At 40.0% G+C, this 24,112-nt stretch overlaps 1 protein-coding gene across 1 annotated transcript in view; it reads right to left on the reverse strand.

Annotated features, from left to right (window-relative positions):
* SLC9C2 (solute carrier family 9 member C2 (putative)) overlaps positions 1–24,112 on the reverse strand; it is a 97,758-nt gene that overhangs the window by 60,947 nt on the left and 12,699 nt on the right. Inside the window, exons 5-8 of the mRNA XM_077982083.1 lie at positions 15,283–15,399; positions 13,594–13,755; positions 8,435–8,534; positions 4,973–5,116 (exon numbers count right to left, since the gene is read on the reverse strand). Of these exons, the coding sequence (XP_077838209.1) occupies positions 4,973–5,116; positions 8,435–8,534; positions 13,594–13,755; positions 15,283–15,399 (523 nt within the window). The remainder of the gene's footprint in view (positions 1–4,972; positions 5,117–8,434; positions 8,535–13,593; positions 13,756–15,282; positions 15,400–24,112) is intronic.

Raw genomic sequence — 24,112 nt, forward strand, 5'->3', positions numbered from 1 at the left:
TCTTTCTGTGCCTGGCTTATTTCACTTAACATAATGACCTCCAGTTCCTTCCATACTGTTGCAAATGACAGGATCTCTTTCCTTTTTATGACTAAATAGTATTCCATTGTGTACATGTACCACATTTTCTTTACCCATTCATCTGTTAATGGACACTTAGGTTGCTTCCAAATCTTGGTTATCGTGAATAGTGCTGCAATAAACATGGGAGTGCAGATACCTCTTTGATATACTGATTTCCTTTATTTGGAGTATATATGCAGCAACGTGATTGCTGAATCATATAACTCTGTGTTTAGTTTTTTGAGGAACCTCCAAAATATTCTTTGTAGTGGTTGTGGTAATTTACATTCCCACCAACAGTGTATGAGAGTTCCCTTTTCCCCACATCCTCACCAGGATTTGTTATTGCCTGTCTTTTGGATATAAGCCATTTTAACTGGGATGAGATGATATCTTGTTGGAGTTTTGAGTTGCCTTTCCCTGATGATCAATGATGTTGGGCATGTTTTCATATATCTATTTGCCATCTGTATGTCTTCTTTAGAGAAATGTCTACTCAGATCTTTTGCCCAATTTTTAATCAGATTTTTAGATTTTTTCCTATTGACTTGTTTGAGCTCCTTATATATTCTGGTTATGAAACTCTCATCAGATGGGTAGTTTTCTTTTTGTCTTTATTTTTTCTTTTCCTTTCTTTCTTTCTTTTTTTTTTTTTTTTTTTTTTTGACACAAAGTGTCACTCTGTTGCCCAGGTTGGAGTGCAGTGGTGCGATCTCAGTTCACTGCAACCTCTGCCTCCCGGGTTTTTCAAGTGATTCTCCTGCCTCGGCCCCCAAGTAGCTGGGACTACAGGCACACACCACTGCACAGGTGGGTGGTTTCCTCCCATTCTGTGGGTTGTCTCTTCAATTTGTTGATTGTTTCCTTTACTATACAGAAGCTTTTTAACTTTATGTTATCTCATTTGTCCATTTTTTTCTTTGATTGCCTGTGCTTGTGGATTATTCCTCAAGAAATCTATGCCCTGCCCAGTGTCCTAGAGGGTTTCCCCAATGTTTTCTTGCAGTAGTTTCATAGGTTACAGTCTTAGATTTACCTATTTAACACATTTTAATTTGATTTTTGCCTATGATGAGAGTCAGGGGCCTAGTTTCATTCCCTTGCATATGGATATCCAGTTTTCCCAGCACTATTTATTGAAGAGACTGTTCTTTCTCCAATATACATTCTTATCACCTTTGTCAAAAAAGAGTTCACTGTAGACATATGGATTTATTTCTGGGTTCTCTTTTCTGTTCCATTGGTCTGTCTGTTTTTATGCCATTCCAATGCTGCTTTCATTACTATAGCTCTGCAGTATAATTTGAAGTCAAGTAATATGATTCCTCCAGTTTATTGATTGATTGATTGATTGATTGATTTTGCTCAGGATATCTTTGGTTATTCTGGGTCTTTCTAATTCTTTCTTCTCAAGCAATTCAGGAGAATTGCTTGAGCCCAGGAGTTCAAGACCAGCCTGGGCAACATGGTAAGACCCTGTCTCAAAAAGAAATAAAAAATAAAAAATAGGGTGAAAAGCCTTAGAAATCTGCCTGGTGTTCTATTCTATTGTGATTAAGCTGGTATTCAAACCACAAGACAAAGTTCTTCCCGCTCTTTCCTCCTTTTTCCACAGGCAGGAAAGCCTTTCCCCATGGCCACCACTACCACCAGTCCCCTGGGATTTCTGCCACACCACCACCCATGTCCACTTAAGGCCCAAGGGCTCTTCAGCCAGCTTGTAATGAATGCTGCCAGGCCTGAGACTCACCCTTCAGAGCAGAGGTCTCCCCTCTCGCTCAGGGCAAGTTCAAGAATGCTGTCCAAGAGCCTAAGCCTGGTCTTGGGGACCCCAAAAGCCTACTTGGTGCTCTACCCCACTGTGGCCAAGCTGGTACCTGAAGCCAGCACATCTGAGTCTCCGCAAGGCCCACAGCATGCTACCTGTGTATTGCTGTATTTACTCAAGGCCCAAGGGCTCTTTAGTCAGCAAGTGATGAATCCTGCCAGGTCTGGGTCCTTCCCTTCAAGATAGCAGTTTCTCTTCTGACCCAGAGTGTGTCTAGAAATGTTGTCCGGGAACTAGAGCCTGAACTGGGGGCCTCACAACTCTGCCCAGTGCCCTATTCTGCTGTGGTTGAGCTGGTATCCAAGATGCAGGATGAAGTTCTCTTTACTCTTCTCTCTCCTCTCCTCAAGCAGAAGGAAGGAGTCACTTTCATTTTTCTGAGCTGCGCTGCCTGAGGTTGTGGGACGGGTGGCACAAATATTCCCCCAGCCACCCTGTCTGCTGTCTCACTACGTCACGCACTGCCCCGGTCCACTGACTCTGAGCCAGAACAGCATCAGGACTTGCCTAAGAATTGCAGTCCTTGTATCCTAGACTGCCTTCCAAGTTCACTTAGTATCCCAGAGCACTTTAGCCCACAGTGGCAAGCTTGCCGAGAAACTCAAGTTCCTCCCACTGGAATGGGCACTTGCCCTCGGCTAGGACTGGTCTAAATATTCCTTCTGTGGGCAGGTGCTGGCTGAGTTCAGCACAGTTTTGCTTTCCACTGTTACAGGGCAGCACTAGGTTCAATGCAAACTCCCGCAGTCGCTGTGGTCTGCCTTCTCCAAGTGCACAGATTCTCTCTCTGCACCACACAGCTGCTTTGTCGGGGGAGGACAGGGGAGGGGTGGTGTCAGCAATCCATGACTGTTTTTCCTACCTCTTTAGTGCCTCTTTCTGCAATATGAATTTTAAAGTAGGTACTGTGATCACTCACTTGATTTTTGGTTCTTATGAAGGTGCTTTTTTGTGTGCGGATAGTTGTTAAAACGTGGTGTTCCTGCTGGGGGGTGAGAGGGATGATCAGTGGAGCCTTCTATTCTGCCATCTTGCTCCATCCTCAGTAAACATTTTAAAAGCTAAAATGCCCTGACTTTGTCCCCCTTCACAAATCCCATTCCCCAAATGAAAGTAACCACTCTTAAGGGGCTGATGTACATCCTCCCAGGTGTTTTCTTAACTCACAAAGGCATTCATATATGGGTTCTTTCTCTTACTTTTTTTCATACTTACCTCTCTATCTTCATCTCCTGCTCTCCCCTCTCTGTTTCAGTGACCAAGGCCTCCCTGCTGTTTATTGCACATACCAGGCTGGCCCCTCCCTTAGGGCATATACAATTATGAGTCTTTCCTCTTGTATCTGCCTGGCTCCCTCACCTCTTTCATATCTTTACTCAAATGTCACTTTCTCATTGAGGCCTACCCTGCCCACCGGGTTTGGATTGCAGCTTGCCATCTAGTGCTGGCACAACCAACTTCCTTCCTCACCGTGCTTTATTTATTTTCATAGTCTTTATTATTTTCTAAGATATTATATTCATTATTTAACATGATTTTGGGTTTTTTTCTGAAAACCTCAGTTACATTGTAAACTCCACGATGGCAGAAATTTTCATGTTTTTGGACTATTTCATCCATTGAGGTGTCCTAAGTGCCTGGAGCAATGCCTGACATTTAGCAGGGGCTTGATACATATCTGCTGAAAGAATTAACAAATGCAGTGGTGGTTTGTTTTCATGTTTTAATTTTATTAATAATGTTTTGTTTTAAAACCTACTGATAATTTCTTTGGAGAATCCTTTCATTATTTTGAAGCTTCAAAAGTTGTCTCTTATCCCTGAGAAAATAAGAATAGCCACAATCATGGCAAAAACTCACTTCACTGAGCATTTACTATGTGCCAGGCACGGTGCTAAATTCTTGTACTTGCATTACCTCATTGAGTCCTCACAGCAGCCCTCTGAGATGATCTATTATTGTGCCCATTCTACAGATAAGTAATTGAAACTTAGATTAAGTAATGACCCAAAGTCACATACATCGTCACAAAGCTAACAAGTGTGGGAGATGGAATTTGGACCCAGAAATAAACATAAACACCTAAATTATACTAGGGAGCAATGACTAACTTAAAACCTATTTTTTAAGAGTCCAGACAGAGAGCCAGAGAAAAGACGATAAGGTGGCTACTGATTTCAAAGCTGCATGGGAACAGCAGGCAGGCACCAATTTAGGCCCCACTCTGATGGGCTGGGGGATGGGGTGGGACTCAGGGCTGTATACATAGCCTTCTGTGTGAGAGTGACAATCTGGGTTGCATGCAGTGCCTTGAGTCAGCAGACTCAAGTTTCCATGGGAACATACTATAAGACAAGCTACCTTGGTCACCATCCTGAGTGAAAATGACAGTGTTTTTGGAAACATTGTCATAAATTCTTATGGAAGACACAACTACCATCAGTGGGCAATGGCATTCTTGAATAAGGATGCTCATGGAGTCAGGTTTAAATCCCAACTTTGCTCTTATGAGTTGAGTGACTCTAGGCAGGTTTTTACATTCTCTGGGCTTCATCTGTGAGGTGATGCAATAGCACATACATCACAAGGTTATATTCATATTAATGGCATACGGTACATGGTAAGTGCATTATCATAGCTATTGGTATATAGCATGATAGTGGCTTTCTCATAGCTATTGATGATAATAAATTATGATGAAATTCCACAAAAATGTTAAGAGCAATTAATCTGGTCCAGTGATGCTCAACTTTAACATGCATACAAACCACCTGAAGAGCATGTTGAAACTGTTTCCTGGATCTCATATTTAGAGATTCAATTCAATAGGTTGAGATGGGCCCATGAATTTGCATTTCTATCCAGCTTCTGGGTGATGCCAATCCCTCTCATTTTATGGATAAAATCTTGAAAAATAAACACCCCAAGTTGCACAGCAAGCTATTGTCAAGGCCTTGACAACAATGCAGGTTTCCTGGCTCCATGTCCAGAGTCCTTTTTGCTGTATGTCACTGCTTTGTAATTCTAATTCTGGCCTTGAGAATCTAAGTCAGTAAACAAACTTTAAAATATTATTCTTACCTTACCAAATTCACTGTTGTAAATAAAATGACTATGAAAGTTATAGTGTAAAGTTCATAATGGTCGAGTTCTCCACATCCAATCACAATGCCAAAGAAAGTGTATATTAAATGTTCATATACACATGAAAAAATTCTTAAGAACCTAGGATGAATGAAATAGAAATGAAATTTTAAGCAATCATCTTAAAAATATATTTCCTTTTCACATAAAAGCATGTATCTTATATCTTCCATGATGTCTTAGCAGAGGCCCTTGCCTTCATCTCTGTTATAGTCAACACTTAGAAGAATTTTGTTGGATCTAAACACACCCAGTTCCATATTTTTCATTACCTTCATCACACCAATACCCATGGGCTGCTTCTCACAGTAGAATAATAAGAGCAAGGCAGAACAATGAGGACCTCCCCCCAAGGTAATGATTTATCAGTTTCTCTGGGATTCAGTGAGAGCATGTCAACTGTTGGGCCTGCTTCTGCTAAACCCAGAGTTGCAGTTGCTACCAGGAGGTACCTCAGTAACTTTAACTTTGCAATAGCTAGCAGGATCATCTCAATGCTCTCTGCACAACCTCTCCCTCTGTGACTCACACGTACTCTTCTGTTTACTTTGAAAGTCTCCCCTGTCTGCTTTCCTGTCTACTGCATTCCTAAAAGTCTTGTAAGGCTAACTCTAATCCCATGTTGTCCATGAAAGCATCTTCAGCACCCTAGGTGGAAGTAGTCCTGCTCTGAATTCCTATGGTGCTGTCTGTACTAATGTAGTTTTTAAGCAGAAGAAAGCATTACAATCACCCAGATTGAATTCTATAAATTGACAGAACCACCCCCAGAGATTCTTACTGAGTAGACCAAAGCACATGGGTTAGGGCAGGGGGCTGAGGCCTCAGTAGAATACACGTTCTGTTCTATATGGTTCCATGTGGTAGCATGCCTGGGTCAGAGCCAAGTATGACTTCCACAAGCAGATCTCAAGGCCTGCCTCCTCTAGATTCTCTCTCTTGAGACTTTCCCTTTCAGCTGACTGGGTAAGTGTGTCACAAACCAGTCTCCTTACAGGTGGATCTCAAAATTTATGCTCGGAAAGAAGCATAAGGAAGCCTCATTTTAGCTGCAGACATAAACCATGTTCTTTGATACACACAGCAGTACCCCAATCAAGGAGATAATTTCATTCTCCAAGTTATTTCTATCTCTTGATTCAATTGATTCTGAACCCCTACAGGGAAGAGTTTGAGTGGGGGGACCTCAAACCCCAGTGCATAGTTTTCAAAAAATTCGGAAGTCATGGAATAACTGACTGAGTTTAAAACTTTCTTTCTTTTCTTTTTTTTTTTTTTTTGAGATGGAGTCTTGCTCTGTCGCCCAGGCTGGAGTGCAGTGGCTCGATCTCGGCTCACTGCAAGCTCCACCTCCTGGGTTCACGCCATTCTCCTGCCTCAGACTCCCTAGTAGCTGGGACTACAGGCACCCGCCACCACACCCAGCTAATTTTTTGTATTTTTAGTAGAGACAGGGTTTCACTGTGTTAGCCAGGGTGGTCTTGATCTCCTGACCTCGTGATCCACCCGCCTCGGCCTCCCAAAGTGCTGGGATTTCAGGCGGGAGCCACCACACCCGGCCTGAGTTAAATACTTTAAAAAAAATGTCATGTGGGTACAGTGGCTCATGCATGTAATCCCAACACTTTGGGAGGCTAAGGAGGACATATTGCTTGAGCCCAGGAGTTCGAGACCAGCCTGGGAAACATGGTGAAAACCCACCTCTACAAAAAATACAAAAAATTAGCCGGGTATCCTGGTGCATGCCTGTAGTCCCAGCTACTTGAGAGGCTGAGGTGGGAGGAACACTTGAGCCCTGGAGGTGGAGGCTGTAGTAAGCTTTGATAGCGCCATTGCCTCTCAGCCTGGGAGGCAAAGCAAGATCCTGTCTCAAAAAAATTTTTTTTCACATCTCTCCACAGGACCTAAAAAATGCATTATGTATACAGTAGAACTTGAATAAATACGTAATTATTCACACATATTGTTACTTTCTTATAAAAACATGTCTGCCACTTAACCATGAGCACCTCTGAGAAGGGACTTATTTTTGTAGCCCCACACCTAAGATGCAATATCCAGACCACAGCAGACATTAAGAAAGGATTGGTGGAATGGGTGAAAAAATAAACAATTGAGTGAATAAAAAGTAATGTATAATGATGTCAACAGACAGCACCACTGAGCTCGGGAAACTGTCTAAATTGAGCATTACACCAAGTAGATGTTCTATGAACTTGTTATTCCCAAGCTTCTGGATTTAAAAACACTGTAATGTTTCATTCACATACACACAAAACTGGAATAGTTTTAGGTGCCCATGTTTTTTGTTTGTTTGTTTGTTTGTTTTTGTTTTCTGAGACGGAGTCTCGCTCTGTCGCCCAGGCTGGAGTGCAGTGGCGCGAACTTGGCTCGCTGCAAGCTCCGCCTCCGGGATCCTGCCATTCTCCCGCCTCAGCCTCCCAAGTAGCTGGGACTACAGGCGCCCGCCACCACGCCCAGCTAATTTTTTCTGTATTTTTAGTAGAGACGGGGTTTCACCATGTTAGCCAGGATGGTCTGGATCTCCTGACCTCTTGATCCGCCTGCCTTGGCCTCTCAAGTGCTGGGATTACAGGCGTGAGCCACCGTGCCCGGCCGCCCATGTTTTTTCATTTTGCCAAGTAGAAAAGAAAATACCATCTTCTATCATTGGAATGTCATAAAAGAAAGGACATTATAAACAACAAAAAAGTAGGACGGACTTAATTTCACAGTAATGCATAGTCCTTATATTAAATAAATTAATTTTCATGGGAAAACTCAGGATTATGGCTTATTTTTCTCAGTTCGACATTTGTTTTCATCTGATGTGGGAATTTCTATATTACACGATGATTTGGTATTCAATAATTTCTGAACCAATTCTCTAATTTATCATAGTCTTTCAGGGAAAGGCTGACATTTCTCTGCACAGACAGGCAAATGATTTTCCCTCTATCCAGAGATGTCCATATGGCATTTATTACCAGGAGTAAAGGGTAGGTAAGAGTTTTGTTGATGTTACATTTTTCTGCTACTCTTCTTTTCCAGCTCTTCCCACATTATATATACTGTTATTTAAGCATATTATGAAGGAAACAAAGAAAAAAATATATCTTTTTAAATCTCCATGGTTCAAAGTAAATTTTTATCAGGTTACATGCAACAAAAACACCATGGTTTCTGAGCCACTGACGCTTTATTCATAACAGGAGTATCAATTAATGCTGATAATTGTTGGCACTTTAAATTATTTTCAAATATAACTGATAACAAAAATAAAATTTTCAAGATAAAAAAAGGTTATGGGAAAAGAGTTTTACTAGTGTCCATGAAGGCGAGACCCCTTATCCACTAAACTGCTATGAGATCCATCAAAGGGCATGATAGGAAACTTACTTAGTAATTACAAATTCTATCTTCGGTTTAAAGGTTAAAGAATCTAAATTCAGTCCTACAGCGACTAAGGCAAGAGTGCCTGACATTCCTAAAAGTTCCACTGGGGAGAAAAAGAAACAAATGAATCAAATGCATTGTATTCATATCTGTACACTGAGATACTTTATCTTGAATAAAGAATTGGTGGGAATCTTAAGAGAAATAGTAGTTCTTAGAAAATTGCTTCAAGGGATTGACCTAATCCAGTAAACCCAGGACTGGCAAACTTTTTCTATAAAGGGTCAGATAGTAAATATTTAGTGTTTGTGATGCATACAGCCTCTGTTACAATCGCTCAACTCAGCTGTTGTAGTAAAAAAGCAGCCATAGATAATATGTAAACGAATGTGTCCAGTGAAACTTGGTTTATAGACACTGAAGTCTGAATTTCACGTAATTTTCATATGCCACAAAATATTCTTTTATGCCATTTTAAAATGTAAAAACCATTTTTAGCTAACACGCAGATTTGGCCCAAGAGTCACAGTTCGCCAAGTCCTACTGGAGACCATCACTGAGGACAGGGCTCATGGAAAAGTAAGTTCAACAGCCCTCAGGGTGTACTTTAAGCATCTCAGAAATACTGCACTACATGTGCTGGGAGTTGTGAGCCAAGCTCAGTACTTCTGATGACTCCAGTTCCTTACACCTGCTTTTCTTTTGCAGATATAGACCTCCCTAATTAAACTTGTAATTTGCTGGGCTCTAAACAAATGTGTAAATGTATTAATAGTCTGAGGCAGGAAACCCAACCTGAAGGATATTTGAATACCATAAATACTCTGCAGTCTTAGGCTGCAGAGTCTTCAAATAGAACACTAAAACTGTCAGACAGAAAGGAAGACAAAGAACATGAAAGATAGGATTGGAAGAGCTTTGGGGCAAAGCAGAGCTGGTTGCTTTTGGAACGTGACTTCACCTTCCTCCATTAGTGGCCCTATAACTATAAAATAGGTGTAAAAATGTTATGACTCATAGTTGTGAAAATTAAATTAGAAAACACGAAAATGCTTACCACACTTTTAAAGCAATAAATAAGTGATAATACTATCATGCTGTTAATTGTTTTTATCTACTTTATTGCTTAGTAAATATTGTTTATTAATTTAAAGAGGAGTTTACTATTCTTTTGGTTTATCTAATCACAAGTTCACTTTAGACTTCTTTTTATCTACTTATTTAACTGAATTTACTTTAAATAACCAATGACAAGAAAACCAGGAGTGCCGCAAACTGTGATGACAGGGAAACTATCTTTCAATTTCCAGTTCTCTATAATTACTATTTTATAAAGAAGGGACAATGGAATTAATAAGCCCCAGTTACAGGCAACAAGGGGATGCATTGTTTGTAGACTTTTGAAACAATTATAAAGATGACAAAAACTCCTTCTACTTTTTATTATCTCCATTCCCCGCAAAATTCTAAACACCATCACTTGATAAAATATTCCTCCTTGCTAGAATGGAGGAATCCCTCGTGGAATGCCTCTAGCCTACACTTTTATAGAACCCATGTTCTTTCATGAATTATACATCAACACTCAAAGAGGTGACTCTCCAACCTCAATCAGATGCTCTCTGGACTTAAGCCAGTTGATGGTATGTTCATTAGTCAGGGAAAAGAACAAAATTAAACAACGTGAAAGAAATGTAACTTTAGAGAATGTATAAGTGAGAATTTTATCTACATTTCAGCTTTCTGGCTATGGAACATCTCCTTGTAACACTGCCTTTTTCTGACTTTGCTTTCAGGAACTTACTAAGTATGAGTAAAGGACTGCCTGAGGTTGTTTTTTAGTTCCTGAAGCAGAGGAAAGTGTAATAGAGGAGGGAGGTGTATTGGTTTCCTGGGACCGCCATAATTGCATAGCACAAACTGGGGGGCTTCAGCTACAGAAATGTATTGTCTCACAGTTCCGGAGCTAGAAGTCCAAGACCAGCAGGGTTGGTTCCTCTGAGGGCTGTGATGGAGATTCTGCCCCAGGCCTCTCTCGTTGTTTCAGGCATTCCTTGGCTTATAGCTGGTATTCTCTCTGTGTCTTCACATAATCTTCCCTCTTTGTGTGTCTGTCGCTGTGTCCAAATCTCCCCTTTTTATAAGGATACAGTCATACTGGATTAGGACCCACCCTAATGACTGCATCTTAACTTGGTCATCTACAAAGGCCCTATTTCCAAATAAAGTCACCTTTACAGGTATTGGAATGTAGGACTTCAGCGTCTTTTGGGGGGACACAATTCAACCTAAAACAGGAGGCTACCTAGCAAGCTTTCATTCTGAGCAGTGGTACAGCGCTGCCTTGAAGCTACAAAGAATTATTGGCTGAAATCAGTATATATAGCATACACAGTGCTGACTCTGGGATGTATTTAAGCCTGAATGGTTAATGCTAAATTCCTACCTTCTATCGTTCATCTACACTCTGCAGTAAGTCTTACCTGATCAAATGCAACCAAAAGACAGATACTTCCTGTCTGCTAGTGACTGCTACAATCTCAAAGGCATAATTTCTAGAGAAAATCATCATTCTCTTTAAGGCTGATTCTTAGAGACCTGGTACCTGCTCAGGAAAGTTAATTGTTAATTTTTTAGTAACTTTGTGAGAGGGTTGCTATCCTTGAAATCAGCCACGGTAGATGTATTTATCCCATGAAAATTGACAAGCACTACAAATCAGGGCTTTTTCTCTTCCCAGAGAGCCAATTTACCACCCCATCGCTGCCTAACTCAGTCTCCCCATTTTATAGGTGAAGGAACTGAGGGTAAAGCTTAAACTAGAACCAAGGTCCTGGCTCAGTTCTCCATGATCTCCACCTCCTGAAATCTAAACCACAAGTGTCTCAATTGTTTAAGGATCTTTTACTCCACAGCGATGCGACTTATACGCCTTCATATAAATCAGCTTCAAAGTCTTATTACGCTGTTTAGTTAGCACAAAATAATCAGACTTCATAATGCTTAAATATATTTTTGGTAAACATTTGATTTGAATTGAATTGGGGTTGAGCTGAATTGATCAGCTTTTTGGCTGGATACCTGAATGAGCATAAGGAATTCATACTGCTTAACCAAATAACCCTATTCCAACTTGAAAAGTTGTATGTCAGAAATGGGAGTCTTCTAATGTGGCAATAATGCTAAAAGACTCTAGGGAACCCCATTCTACCTGCGTGCCCTCAATTCATATACATCTGGTTAGGATGATGCCACACATTGACTGGAAGCACCTCCATTTTTTAGAAGGAAAAGGGAATAGGAACTCGTATCTATTGACTGCCCTACCTTGAACGCAGTGATGTGCTGGTAAATGATTAAAGTCAGCTCTTTTCTGCAATCATACAGGCAGTAAGGGGAAAATACTTTTTAAAACCCAGTTCAAGGTTGGGGCAGTAGAAGGAACTCTGAGTTGCAGTGAAGCAGTGTCTTCCAATTTCTGTGGTGTAAAGACTTTCACTGTGGCCAATTTCGAGCTCTCAACATAATGTCACTTGAACAGAGTTTGAAAGAGAAGAGCATAATCAGCTCTGGCAAGCCAGCAAGAGCTATCAGCACACCAGCAGGAGTCATATGACAGATTATCTCATTAATGCCTGCAATACCCTTAATACATTAGGTGATATAACACTTTTTTTTTTTTTTTTTTTTTGAGACAGAGTCTCACTCTGTTGCCCAGGCTGAAGTCCAATGGCATGATCTTGGCTCACTGCAACCTCTGCCTCCCAAGCACAAGGGTTTCTTGTGCCTTAGCCTCCCCAGTGGCTGGAATTACAGGTGTGTGTCACCACACCTGGCTAATTGCTTGTACTTTTAGTGGAGACAGGGTTTCACTATATTGGCCAGGCTGGTCTCAAACTCCTGGCCTCAAGTGATCCACCTGCCTCAGCCTCCAAAAGTGCTGGGATTACAGGTGTGAGCCACTGCGCCCAGACTATCATACCACTTTTAAAGCTAAGGAAAGTGAATTGTAGAGAGGTTAAGTAATTTTCCAGGGTCACCAAGCTAATAAATTGCAGAGCTGAGATTTGAACTCAAGTCTGCCTAACTCCAAAGCTCTTCTAGGACTAGTAGCAGTTTATTCAACCAACATGTGTTGAATTACTATCAGGCATATGGCAAGCTCCAAACACAGAAAAGAGAATAAATAAAAAGATGACTAAGAGCCTCTACTTCAAGGAACTCACAGTCTAGTAGAAAGATAGACTAAATTAAATTTTTTTCTTCAAACATTTAAGGCATCTATAAAAAACAGCACAGGAGAGGGGGAAAATGAAGAAATTTGAAGGAAATGAGCCTTCAGCGAATGCTTTCTATAATTTTTCTGATTCAGGGGAGTGAGTAACCCTCAGGTGGCAATTAATCTGTAGAAGAAGCAGCGCTTTTAGGTAACTGGAGGTGAAAGAGAAGTAATTAACCTCTTAATACCTGAGGTCTTTCAAGAACTGAAGTTTCTTCACTGTGTGAGATGACAGCAAAGGTGGAATTTGACAGTTTGACCACAGTTATGTCTCTTAGGGACCGGGCGCCTCAGTCAGGCCAGTAAACACTTAAATCTCCATTTCATTGGACTAAACTAGCTGAAGGTCAGCCAGTGCTGGGCACTCTTACTCTTGTGATTATTTCACTCTCCTGCTTCTCTTTCAACAATAACTATACCTCTCCTTTCCCGACTCCTAGCCTAAGTGAAGGCTGCCATTTCTATAGTCTCCACAATTTGGCATCCATTGAATTAAAGGCTGTTGATCTAGAAAAGCCTCAGGAGCATCTCTCCCAGCCTTCTCAGTTTGCAGATGGTTTGTTCTCAGGATTATAGCAGAGAGCTCAGTGTTGATTCCTCTGCCTGGGGAATACCAGTGACTATGTACAAAGTTAAAGGAAGAGTTCAAAAAGAATAAGAGAGTAATCACAGAGAACAGTGCAAGGAAATTGGACATGGAGTTGAAGTAAAAAGGATATTGAGAAAGACTAGGAAAGAGCTAGAGGTGAGTTAGATAATATGAGAAGACACACAGTGGGACCACAAAAAGGAGGAGAAGCAACTGGATTCAAGATCAGGAAAAAACAAACATGTATAAAGCTTACTTTAAGGACAGTAACTTTTGTATTTACTTCTGCCTTACCAATATAGAAAGTCATGTACACCATTGAAAAGCAGAGAATTATATTAGTCAGCATATTGCTAAAAACATCAGCCAATATACACCGAATGATTTTTGCACACCAATATCCAAATATTATGCTTCCCAAAATGTCCAAGATGAGTCCAATGCCTACATGTACATCTAAAAAAAAAAAAGAAAGAAAAAATAAGAAATAAAAACTTGAGCTATAACTTTCGTTTCTTTCATTGATGGCATTTGGGTCTTTGCACTTTGGTTGACGTGTGAGATTTTGAGTGGGGACCTTATTTTTCAGCAAATAGGAGTATGTCTAATGAAAGTCTGGTAAAAGCCTCTCTCAGAATAACCTTCCTTTACAGTCTGCAGCTTAAGGTTTGCTTCTCTAGGGATAGAAGATTCAAATGTCCTCAGGAGAAAGGCAAGGAGAATAAATGTGAAAAACTTGTGACAAATGGGTTTAGAGTGAATGTCTAAACAAACAAACAAAAAAACTAAATTAAAAATTTTTTTATGAACTTGTCAAGACCAAGCTAACTAGGCCCAAGGTCACTGCTAACCTGCAGTTAGTTTATGTCCCCTACCCCCAGCCCAGGAGACATTGGAAAATGAAGATGAGACATTTTCATTAGTCACAATAACTGGGGGCACTAGTGGCAGTTAGTGGGTAGCTATAAGGGTAGTCCTAAATTACAAAGTCCTAAATGACAAAAATTGTTCCACCCCAATGCCTGGTAGCTCCCTCACTGTGAAGCACTGCACACCCCTCTTTATTCATTAATATTTATTTCTCCTTTTAGTATCTTCCTCCTCTTGTGACTATCACAAAAGTATATCAGAAAAACACATTTTCCCCCTTCATACTGTGATTTTTTTCCCCACTTTTCATTTCTACTAGTAACACATCTGGAAACCTAGCAAGGCAACAGCTTCATATCCCAGTGGGCTTTAGCTGCAGGAATCTGGCTCTTGTCATTTCCAGGACTGGATTCTCCAGTCCTGCATAGAATGTTCTGCTTTCACTCTCAGACCCAAATCCAGAATCAAGCCAATTCTTCGCACTCACTCACTGAGATCCAGATTGATCCAGGAAAGAAGTAAGTCTGAGTGAGCTGACACTATATTGTCTCTATTGTGACACTATATGTGTGCACACATGCATTTATGCGTATTGAGAAAAACTAAAACACTTTTTGAATGTTCTTTCCCCCTTAAGGTGCAAGAACACACATGCAGTACTCCTTCGGGTATCCATGGGGCATTGGTTCCAAGAACCCCTTTGGATACCAAAATCTGCAGATTCTCAAAACCCTGGATATAAAATAGCATATTATTTGCATATAACCTACAGCACATACTTCTGTGTACTTTAAATCATCTCTAGGTTACTTGTAATACTTAATACAATGTAAATACTCTATGTAAATAGTTATTATACTGTATTGTATTTTAATTTGCATTTTTATTGTTGCATTATTTTTGTTGAGTTTTTCTGAATATTTTTGATCTGCAGTTGGTTGCATCCACGGATGCAGATGGGCAACTATGATTTTTTCTTGTTACTTCATATATCATTGTAATCAGCACAAAAGTAAAGTATAGAAAAGGCAGCAAAGTTAAAACATCTTGAATGTATTTTAATTTTAATGAGAATGATTTTAGAAAATATACAGACCAAAAAAATGCTCCTACCTCTAAAAACAGAAAAGCGGATTCCACTGCCCCGAAAATTTCCAAGAAAAACTGACGTGATGCTACAAATGATCAATGATTCTCCTCTAATGAGATCAATGTACATTTTAGAAATGCCTGAAAAAGGAAATACAAAATATAACTCAATATGCTACATGAAAACAATGTTCTTGCACAGGAAGCAGAAACAGAAGAGAAATAATAGAAAAAGAAAAAAAGAAAGAACAAGGCAACTATGACTGGGATAGATCTGCGAGACAATCACAATCACCATTTTTATATTTCTATATTGCGCCTCCTGTATTTGCAATGGCAAAGAAACATGGCGATAGCACTGCTTGTATTGCTCATTGTCTCAACCGTACTTGAGTTTCAGAATGAGACAAATACTTCTCAAGATACCACATTTAGTTTGAACAAACCTGAATCAGATTCCAAAATTACCTCATTTTAGAAATAAGTACAAAATAGGACACAACAATTCTACTCCTAGGTATATACCCAAGGTAATTGAAAATGTATGTGCACAAGATTTGTACATAAATATTCATAATAGTATTATTCATAAGAGCCAAAAGGTAGAAACAACTCAATGTCTATCAGCCGATAAATGGATAAATATATGTGATATATCCCTACAATGGAATATTATTCCTCCAGAAAAAGAAATGAAGTACTTACTGATACATATTACAACCTGAACCTTGAAAACATTATACTACGTGAAAGAAGCCAGACACAAAAGTCACATATTTTATGATTTGATTTATATGAAATGTCCGTGGTAGACATAGAGACCAAAATAGATTGGGTGTGATTTCCAGAGGCTTCAGTAGATAAAATTCCACAGCCAAATTTCCATCTAACATCATTTTCTTTTGGCCTAGAAGACATTTAACAATTTTGCAGTGCAGGCCTGCTGATGATAAATTCTCTCAGCTTTTGTATGTTTAAGAAAGTCTTCATTTTGCCTTCTCTTTCAAAAGATATTTTCACTGAGTGTAGAATTCTAAGTCTGTTGTCATTATTTTTGTTCCTCTAAATACAATGTGTCTTTTGTCTCTGGCTGTTTTTACAATTTTCTCTTTATCATCGGTTTTAAGGAATTTGCTTTTTATGTGCTTTTTGTGTCGTCTTCTTTATAATTCTTGGGCTTGCAGTTTATTGAGCTTGTTGAATCTGTAGCTTTCATTATTATCAAATTTAGAAACTTTTTCTAAGATGGCCGAATAGGAGCAGCTCCAGTCTCCAACTCCCAGCGCGAGCGACACAGAAGACCGGTGATTTCTGCATTTTCAACTGAGGTACTGGGTTCATCTCACTGGGGAGTGCCGGACGATCGGTGCTGGTCAGCTGCTGCAGTCCGACAAGCGAGAGCTGAAGCAGGGCGAGGCATTGCCTCACCTGGGAAGCGCAAGGGGGAAGGGAGTCCCTTTTCCTAGCCAGGGGAACTGAGACACACAACACCTGGAAAATCGGGTAACTCCCACCCCAATACTGCGCTTTAAGCAAACAGGCACACCAGGAGATCATATCCCACACCTGGCCGGGAGGGTCCCACACCCACGGAGCCTCCCTCATTGCTAGCGCAGCAGTCTGTGATCTACTGGCAAGGCAGCAGCGAGGCTGCGGGAGGGGCGCCCGCCATTGCTGAGGCTTAAGTAGGTAAACAAAGCTGCTGGGAAGCTCGAACTGGGTGGAGCTCACAGCAGCTCAAGGAAACCTGCCTGTCTCTGTAGACTCCACCTCTGGGGACAGGGCACAGTAAACTAAACAAACGCAGCAGACACCTCTGCAGACGCAAACAACTCTGTCTGACAGCTTTGAAGAGAGCAGTGGATCTCCCAACACGGAGGTTGAGATCTGAGAAGGGACAGACTCCCTGCTCAAGTGGGTCCCTGACCCCTGAGTAGCCTAACTGGGAGACATCCCCCACTAGGGGCAGTCTGACACCCCACACCTCACAGAGAGGAGTACAACCCTGAGAGGAAGCTTCCAAAGCAAAATCAGACAGGTACACTCACTGTTCAGAAATATTCTATCTTCTGCAGCCTCTGCTGCTGATACCCAGGCAAACAGGGTCTGGAGTGGACCTCAAGCAATCTCCAACAGACCTACAGCTGAGGGTCCTGACTGTTAGAAGGAAAACTATCAAACAGGAAGGACACCTACACCAAAACCCCATCAGTACATCACCATCATCAAAGACCAGAGGCAGATAAAACCACAAAGATGGGGAAAAAGCAGGGCAGAAAAGCTGGAAATTCAAAAAATAAGAGCGCATCTCCCCCGGCAAAGGAGCGCAGCTCATCGCCAGCAACAGATCAAAGCTGGACAGAGAATGACTTTGACGAGATGAGAGAAGAAGGCTTCAGTCCATCAAATTTCTCAGAGCTAAAGGAGGAATTACGTACCCAGCGCAAAGAAACTAAAAATCTTGAAAAAAAAAGTGGAAGAATTGATGGCTAGAGTAATTAATGCAGAGAAGGTCCTAAACGAAATGAAAGAGATGAAAACCATGACACGAGAAATACGTGACAAATGCACAAGCTTCAGTAACTGACTCGATCAACTGGAAGAAAGAGTATCAGCAATTGAGGATCAAATGAATGAAATGAAGCGAGAAGAGAAACCAAAAGAAAAAAGAAGAAAAAGAAATGAACAAAGCCTGCAAGAAGTATGGGATTATGTAAAAAGACCAAATCTACGTCTGATTGGGGTGCCTGAAAGTGAGGGGGAAAATGGAACCAAGTTGGAAAACACTCTTCAGGATATCATCCAGGAGAACTTCCCCAACCTAGTAGGGCAGGCCAACATTCAAATCCAGGAAATACAGAGAACGCCACAAAGATACTCCTCGAGAAGAGCAACTCCAAGACACATAATTGCCAGATTCACCAAAGTTGAAATGAAGGAAAAAATCTTAAGGGCAGCCAGAGAGAAAGGTCGGGTTACCCACAAAGGGAAGCCCATCAGACTAACAGCAGATCTCTCAGCAGAAACTCTCCAAGCCAGAAGAGAGTGGGGGCCAATATTCAACATTCTTAAAGAAAAGAATTTTCAACCCAGAATTTCATATCCAGCCAAACTAAGTTTCATAAGTGAAGGAGAAATAAAATCCTTTACAGATAAGCAAATGCTTAGAGATTTTGTCACCACTAGGCCTGCCTTACAAGAGACCCTGAAGGAAGCACTAAACATGGAAAGGAACAACCGGTACCAGCCATTGCAAAAACATGCCAAAATGTAAAGACCATCGAGGCCAGGAAGAAACTGCATCAACTAACGAGCAAAATAACCAGTTAATATCATAATGGCAGGATCAAGTTCACACATAACAATATTAACCTTAAATGTAAATGGACTAAATGCTCCAATTAAAAGACACAGACTGGCAAACTGGATAAAGAGTCAAGACCCATCAGTCTGCTGTATTCAGGAGACCCATCTCACACACAGAGACATACATAGGCTCAAAATAAAGGGATGGAGGAAGATTTACCAAGCAAATGGAGAACAAAAAAAAGCAGGGGTTGCAATACTAGTCTCTGATAAAACAGACTTTAAACCATCAAAGATCAAAAGAGACAAAGAAGGCCATTACATAATGGTAAAGGGATCAATTCAACAGGAAGAGCTAACTATCCTAAATATATATGCACCCAACACAGGAGCACCCAGATTCATCAAGCAAGTCCTTAGAGACTTACAAAGAGACTTAGACTCCCATACAATAATAATGGGAGACTTCAACACTCCACTGTCAACATTAGACAGATCAATGAGACAGAAAGTTAACAAGGATATCCAGGAACTGAACTCATCTCTGCAGCAAGCAGACCTAATAGACATCTATAGAACTCTCCACCCCAAATCAACAGAATATACATTCTTCTCAGCACCACATCATACTTACTCCAAAATCGACCACATAATTGGAAGTAAAGCACTCCTCAGCAAATGTACAAGAACAGAAATTATAACAAACTGTCTCTCAGACCACAGTGCAATCAAACTAGAACTCAGGACTAAGAAACTCAATCAAAACCGCTCAACTACATGGAAACTGAACAACCTGCTCCTGAATGACTACTGGGTACATAACGAAATGAAGGCAGAAATAAAGATGTTCTTTGAAACCAATGAGAACAAAGATACAACATACCAGAATCTCTGGGACACATTTAAAGCAGTGTGTAGAGGGAAATTTATAGCACTAAATGCCCACAAGAGAAAACAGGAAAGATCTAAAATTGACACTCTAACATCGCAATTAAAAGAACTAGAGAAGCAAGAGCAAACACATTCAAAAGCTAGCAGAAGGCAAGAAATAACTAAGATCAGAGCAGAACTGAAGGAGATAGAGACACAAAAAACCCTCCAAAAAATCAATGAATCCAGGAGTTGGTTTTTTGAAAAGATCAACAAAATTGACAGACCACTAGCCAGACTAATAAAGAAGAAAAGAGAGAAGAATCAAATCGACGCAATTAAAAATGATAAAGGGGATATCACCACCGACCCCACAGAAATACAAACTACCATCAGAGAATACTATAAACACCTCTATGCAAATAAACTGGAAAATCTAGAAGAAATGGATAATTTCCTGGACACTTACACTCTTCCAAGACTAAACCAGGAAGAAGTTGAATCCCTGAATAGACCAATAGCAGGCTCTGAAATTGAGGCAACAATTAATAGCCTACCAACCAAAAAAAGTCCAGGACCAGATGGATTCACGGCTGAATTCTACCAGAGGTACAAGGAGGAGTTGGTACCATTCCTTCTGAAACTATTCCAATCAATAGAAAAAGAGGGAATCCTCCCTAACTCATTTTATGAGGCCAACATCATCCTGATACCAAAGCCTGGCAGAGACACAACAAAAAAAGAGAATTTTAGACCAATATCCCTGATGAACATCGAGGCAAAAATCCTCAATAAAATACTGGCAAACTGGATTCAGCAACACATCAAAAAGCTTATCCACCATGATCAAGTGGGCTTCATCCCTGGGATGCAAGGCTGGTTCAACATTCGCAAATCAATAAACATAATCCAGCATATAAACAGAACCAAAGACAAGAACCACATGATTATCTCAATTGATGCAGAAAAGGCTTTTGACAAAATTCAACAGCCCTTCATGCTAAAAATGCTCAATAAATTCGGTATTGATGGAACGTACCTCAAAATAATAAGAGCTATTTATGACAAACCCACAGCCAACATCATACTGAATGGGCAAAAACTGTTAATGACAACAGATTAGACACCGTAGAAGAAAAGATGAGAGAACTTGAAGATGTAGCAATAGAAACTATCTAAAATGAAACACAGAGAGAAAAAGACCAGAAAACATGAAGTGAGCATCATTGTGCTGTGGACAACTTCAAATGACCTAATGTATGAGTCCCTAAAAGAAAAGAGAGGGAGGAACAAAAAATTTAAAGAAATCCTGGAGAAAAAGTTTCTTTTTTTTTTTTTTCTTTTTTTTTCTTTTTTTTTTTTAAATTTATTTATTATGATTATACTTTAAGTTGTAGGGTACATGTGCATAACGTGCAGGTTTGTTACATATGTATACTTGTGCCATGTTGCTGTGCTGCACCCATCAACTCGTCATTTACATCAGGTATAACTCCCAATGCAATCCCTCCCCCCTCCCCGCTCCCCATGATAGGCCCCGGTGTGTGATGTTCCCCTTCCCGAGTCCGAGTGATCTCATTGTTCAGTTCCCACCTATGAGTGAGAACATGCGGTGTTTGGTTTTCTGTTCTTGTGATAGTGTGCTAAGAATGATGGTTTCCAGCTGCAAGATGGATTAGAGACTTAAATGTTAGACCTAATACCATAAAAACCCTAGAGGAAAACCTAGGTAGTACCATTCAGGACATAGGCATGGGCAAAGACTTCATGTCTAAAACACCAAAAGCAACGGCAGCAAAAGCCAAAATTGACAAATGGGATCTCATTAAACTAAAGAGCTTCTGCACAGCAAAAGAAACTACCATCAGAGTGAACAGGCAACCTACAGAATGGGAGAAAATTTTTGCAATCTACTCATCTGACAAAGGGCTAATATCCAGAACCTACAAAGAACTCAGACAAATTTACAAGAAAAAAACAAACAACCCCATCAAAAAGTGGGCAAAGGATATGAACAGACATTTCTCAAAAGAAGACATTCATACAGCCAACAGGCTCATCATCACTGGCCATCAGAGAAATGCAAATCAAAACCACAATGAGATACCATCTCACACCAGTTAGAATGGCGATCATTAAAAAGTCAGGAAACAACAGGTGCTGGAGAGGATGTGGAGAAATAGGAACACTTTTACACTGTTGGTGGGATTGTAAACTAGTTCAACCATTATGGAAAACAGTATGGCGATTCCTCAAGGATCTAGAACTAGATGTACCATATGACCCAGCCATCCCATTACTGGGTATATACCCAAAGGATTATAAATTATGCTGCTATAAAGACACATGCACACGTATGTTTATTGCAGCACAATTCACAATAGCAAAGACTTGGAATCAACCCAAATGTCCATCAGTGACAGATTGGATTAAGAAAATGTGGCCCATATACACCATGGAATACTATGCAGCCATAAAAAAGGATGAGTTTGAGTCCTTTGTAGGGACTTGGATGCAGCTGGAATCCATCATTCTTAGCAAACTATCACAAGAACAGAAAACCAAACACCACATGTTCTCACTCATAGGTGGGAACTGAACAATGAGATCACTCAGACTCAGGAAAGGGAACATCACACACCGGGGCCTATCATGGGGAGGGGGGAGGGGGGAGGGATTGCATTGGGAGTTATACCTGATGTAAATGACGAGTTGATGGGTGCAGCACAGCAACATGGCACAAGTATACATATGTAACAAACCTGCACGTTATGCACATGTACCCTACAACTTAAAGTATAATAATAATAAATAAATTTTTAAAAAAAAAAGAAAAAAAAGAAAAAAAAAAAAAAGAAACTTTTTCTCCAGGATTTCTTTAAATTTTTTGTTCCTCCCTCTCTTTTCTTTTAGGGACTCATACATTAGGTCATTTGAAGTTGTCCACAGCACAATGATGCTCACTTCATGTTTTCTGGTCTTTTTCTCTCTGTGTTTCATTTTAGATAGTTTCTATTGCTACATCTTCAAGTTCTCTCATCTTTTCTTCTACGGTGTCTAATCTGTTGTCATTAACAGTCACAATCATCTCATTTTACTACTTGTTACTACCTTTGACTATGACAGAAGGCATAAAAATACTGGTTAAACAGGTTGAGAGACTACTAGCACATTTGATTTATCTGGTGAAGAAATCCTTTAATTCTTCTCTCACATTTGGTGAACTAATCAGAACAAGTAAGGTATAAGGCTTGGTGTATAAAGTTTTGGATTTGATTTATATTTTTAATAGTAAGACACAACAAGAATTACTCTCCACCTTCTCTTTTGGCTTAATGTGGACCTAATTTATATTGATTCATTGTAAAATTTGGAAAAGAAAAGAATAAAACAAATCTTCTATAATTCTATGATGACCCAGATATAACCATTTTAATGTTGAAGTCCTTTTCTAAGCATATGGTTCTTTTTACTCGACTGAGATCATACTAACACTCTGTATTTTATTTCTTTACAAGATCCTCTTCCAGATTTGCTTTAAAATAAGAGTTAAGCCCTTACACTCTTTTAAAACAGGTAATGGATAGACAATTTCTTTTTAACTTACATATGAACGTCTACTACATTTTTGACTGGGCCAGTCCACCTTAGATTTAGGTTGCACAGGTTTACAGTGCAGACAGGCACCTCATCAAAGAAACACCAGTAACATTATAGAAATTGTAGTTCTGTATATTATGATAATTTTAGGCATTTGGCAAAAAATAGTTTTTCCTTTAAAAAATTAATGTATTATGACTATTAAATAGAAGAAAACTGTTTTGAAGGAAGAACCATTTATCTAATTCACACACAGAGACAATATGATGCTCCAGCCAACACCCAAAACAAGTGAGAGTGACTTTCCCCATAAAATTAAGTCAAATTTGTCTTATCAGGAGACAATGCTACTGGATCCAGAATCCATCTAACCTCCTGAGTGTTGCTGACATAAAAAATATATAAATTAAGAGCCAATCCAATACCTTCACTAGTTTTGTCTTAAAGAAATAGAAGACTTTCAGCCGGGTGCAGTGGCTCATGCCTGTAATCCCAGCACTTTGGGAGGCCGAGGTGGGTGGATCATCTGAGGTCAGGAGTTCGAGATCAGCCTAGCCAACATGGCAAAACCCCATCTCTACTAAAAAATACAAAAATTAGCCAGGAGTAGTGGCACATGGCTGTAATCCCAGCTACTCAGGAGGCTGAGGCAGGAGAATCACTTAAACCCAGGTGGCGGAGGTTGCCATGAGCCAAGATCGCGCCATTGCACTTCAGCCTGGGGTATAGAGGTAAACTCCATCTCAAAAAAAAAAAAAGAAAGAAAAGAAAAGAAAAGAAGACTTTCTACTGTACTCCTTTTTTTGAAAAAAAATTGAATGTTGAAACTGCAATAAATAACATTTATAGTTTATTATAACCATTTACAGTCAAGAGAGTGCAGAAAGGACAGCAGGAAGAAAAATGAGGTAATGAAACACGAGGTAAATACAAATGGTTGAAAGAATAGGACAGGTAAGGAAAGACAGAAAGAAACTGTACTTACAGGAGCAAAGGGAAAAAAGAGAACAGGATCAGAGTCTTTGAGAAACATATCTACCTTGTAACAATTTAGAACAGAACCTCCAAAAGTGCCTAA

This window comes from Macaca mulatta, chromosome 1 (genome assembly GCF_049350105.2).
Source record: "Macaca mulatta isolate MMU2019108-1 chromosome 1, T2T-MMU8v2.0, whole genome shotgun sequence".
Classification (NCBI taxonomy): Eukaryota; Metazoa; Chordata; class Mammalia; order Primates; family Cercopithecidae; genus Macaca; species Macaca mulatta.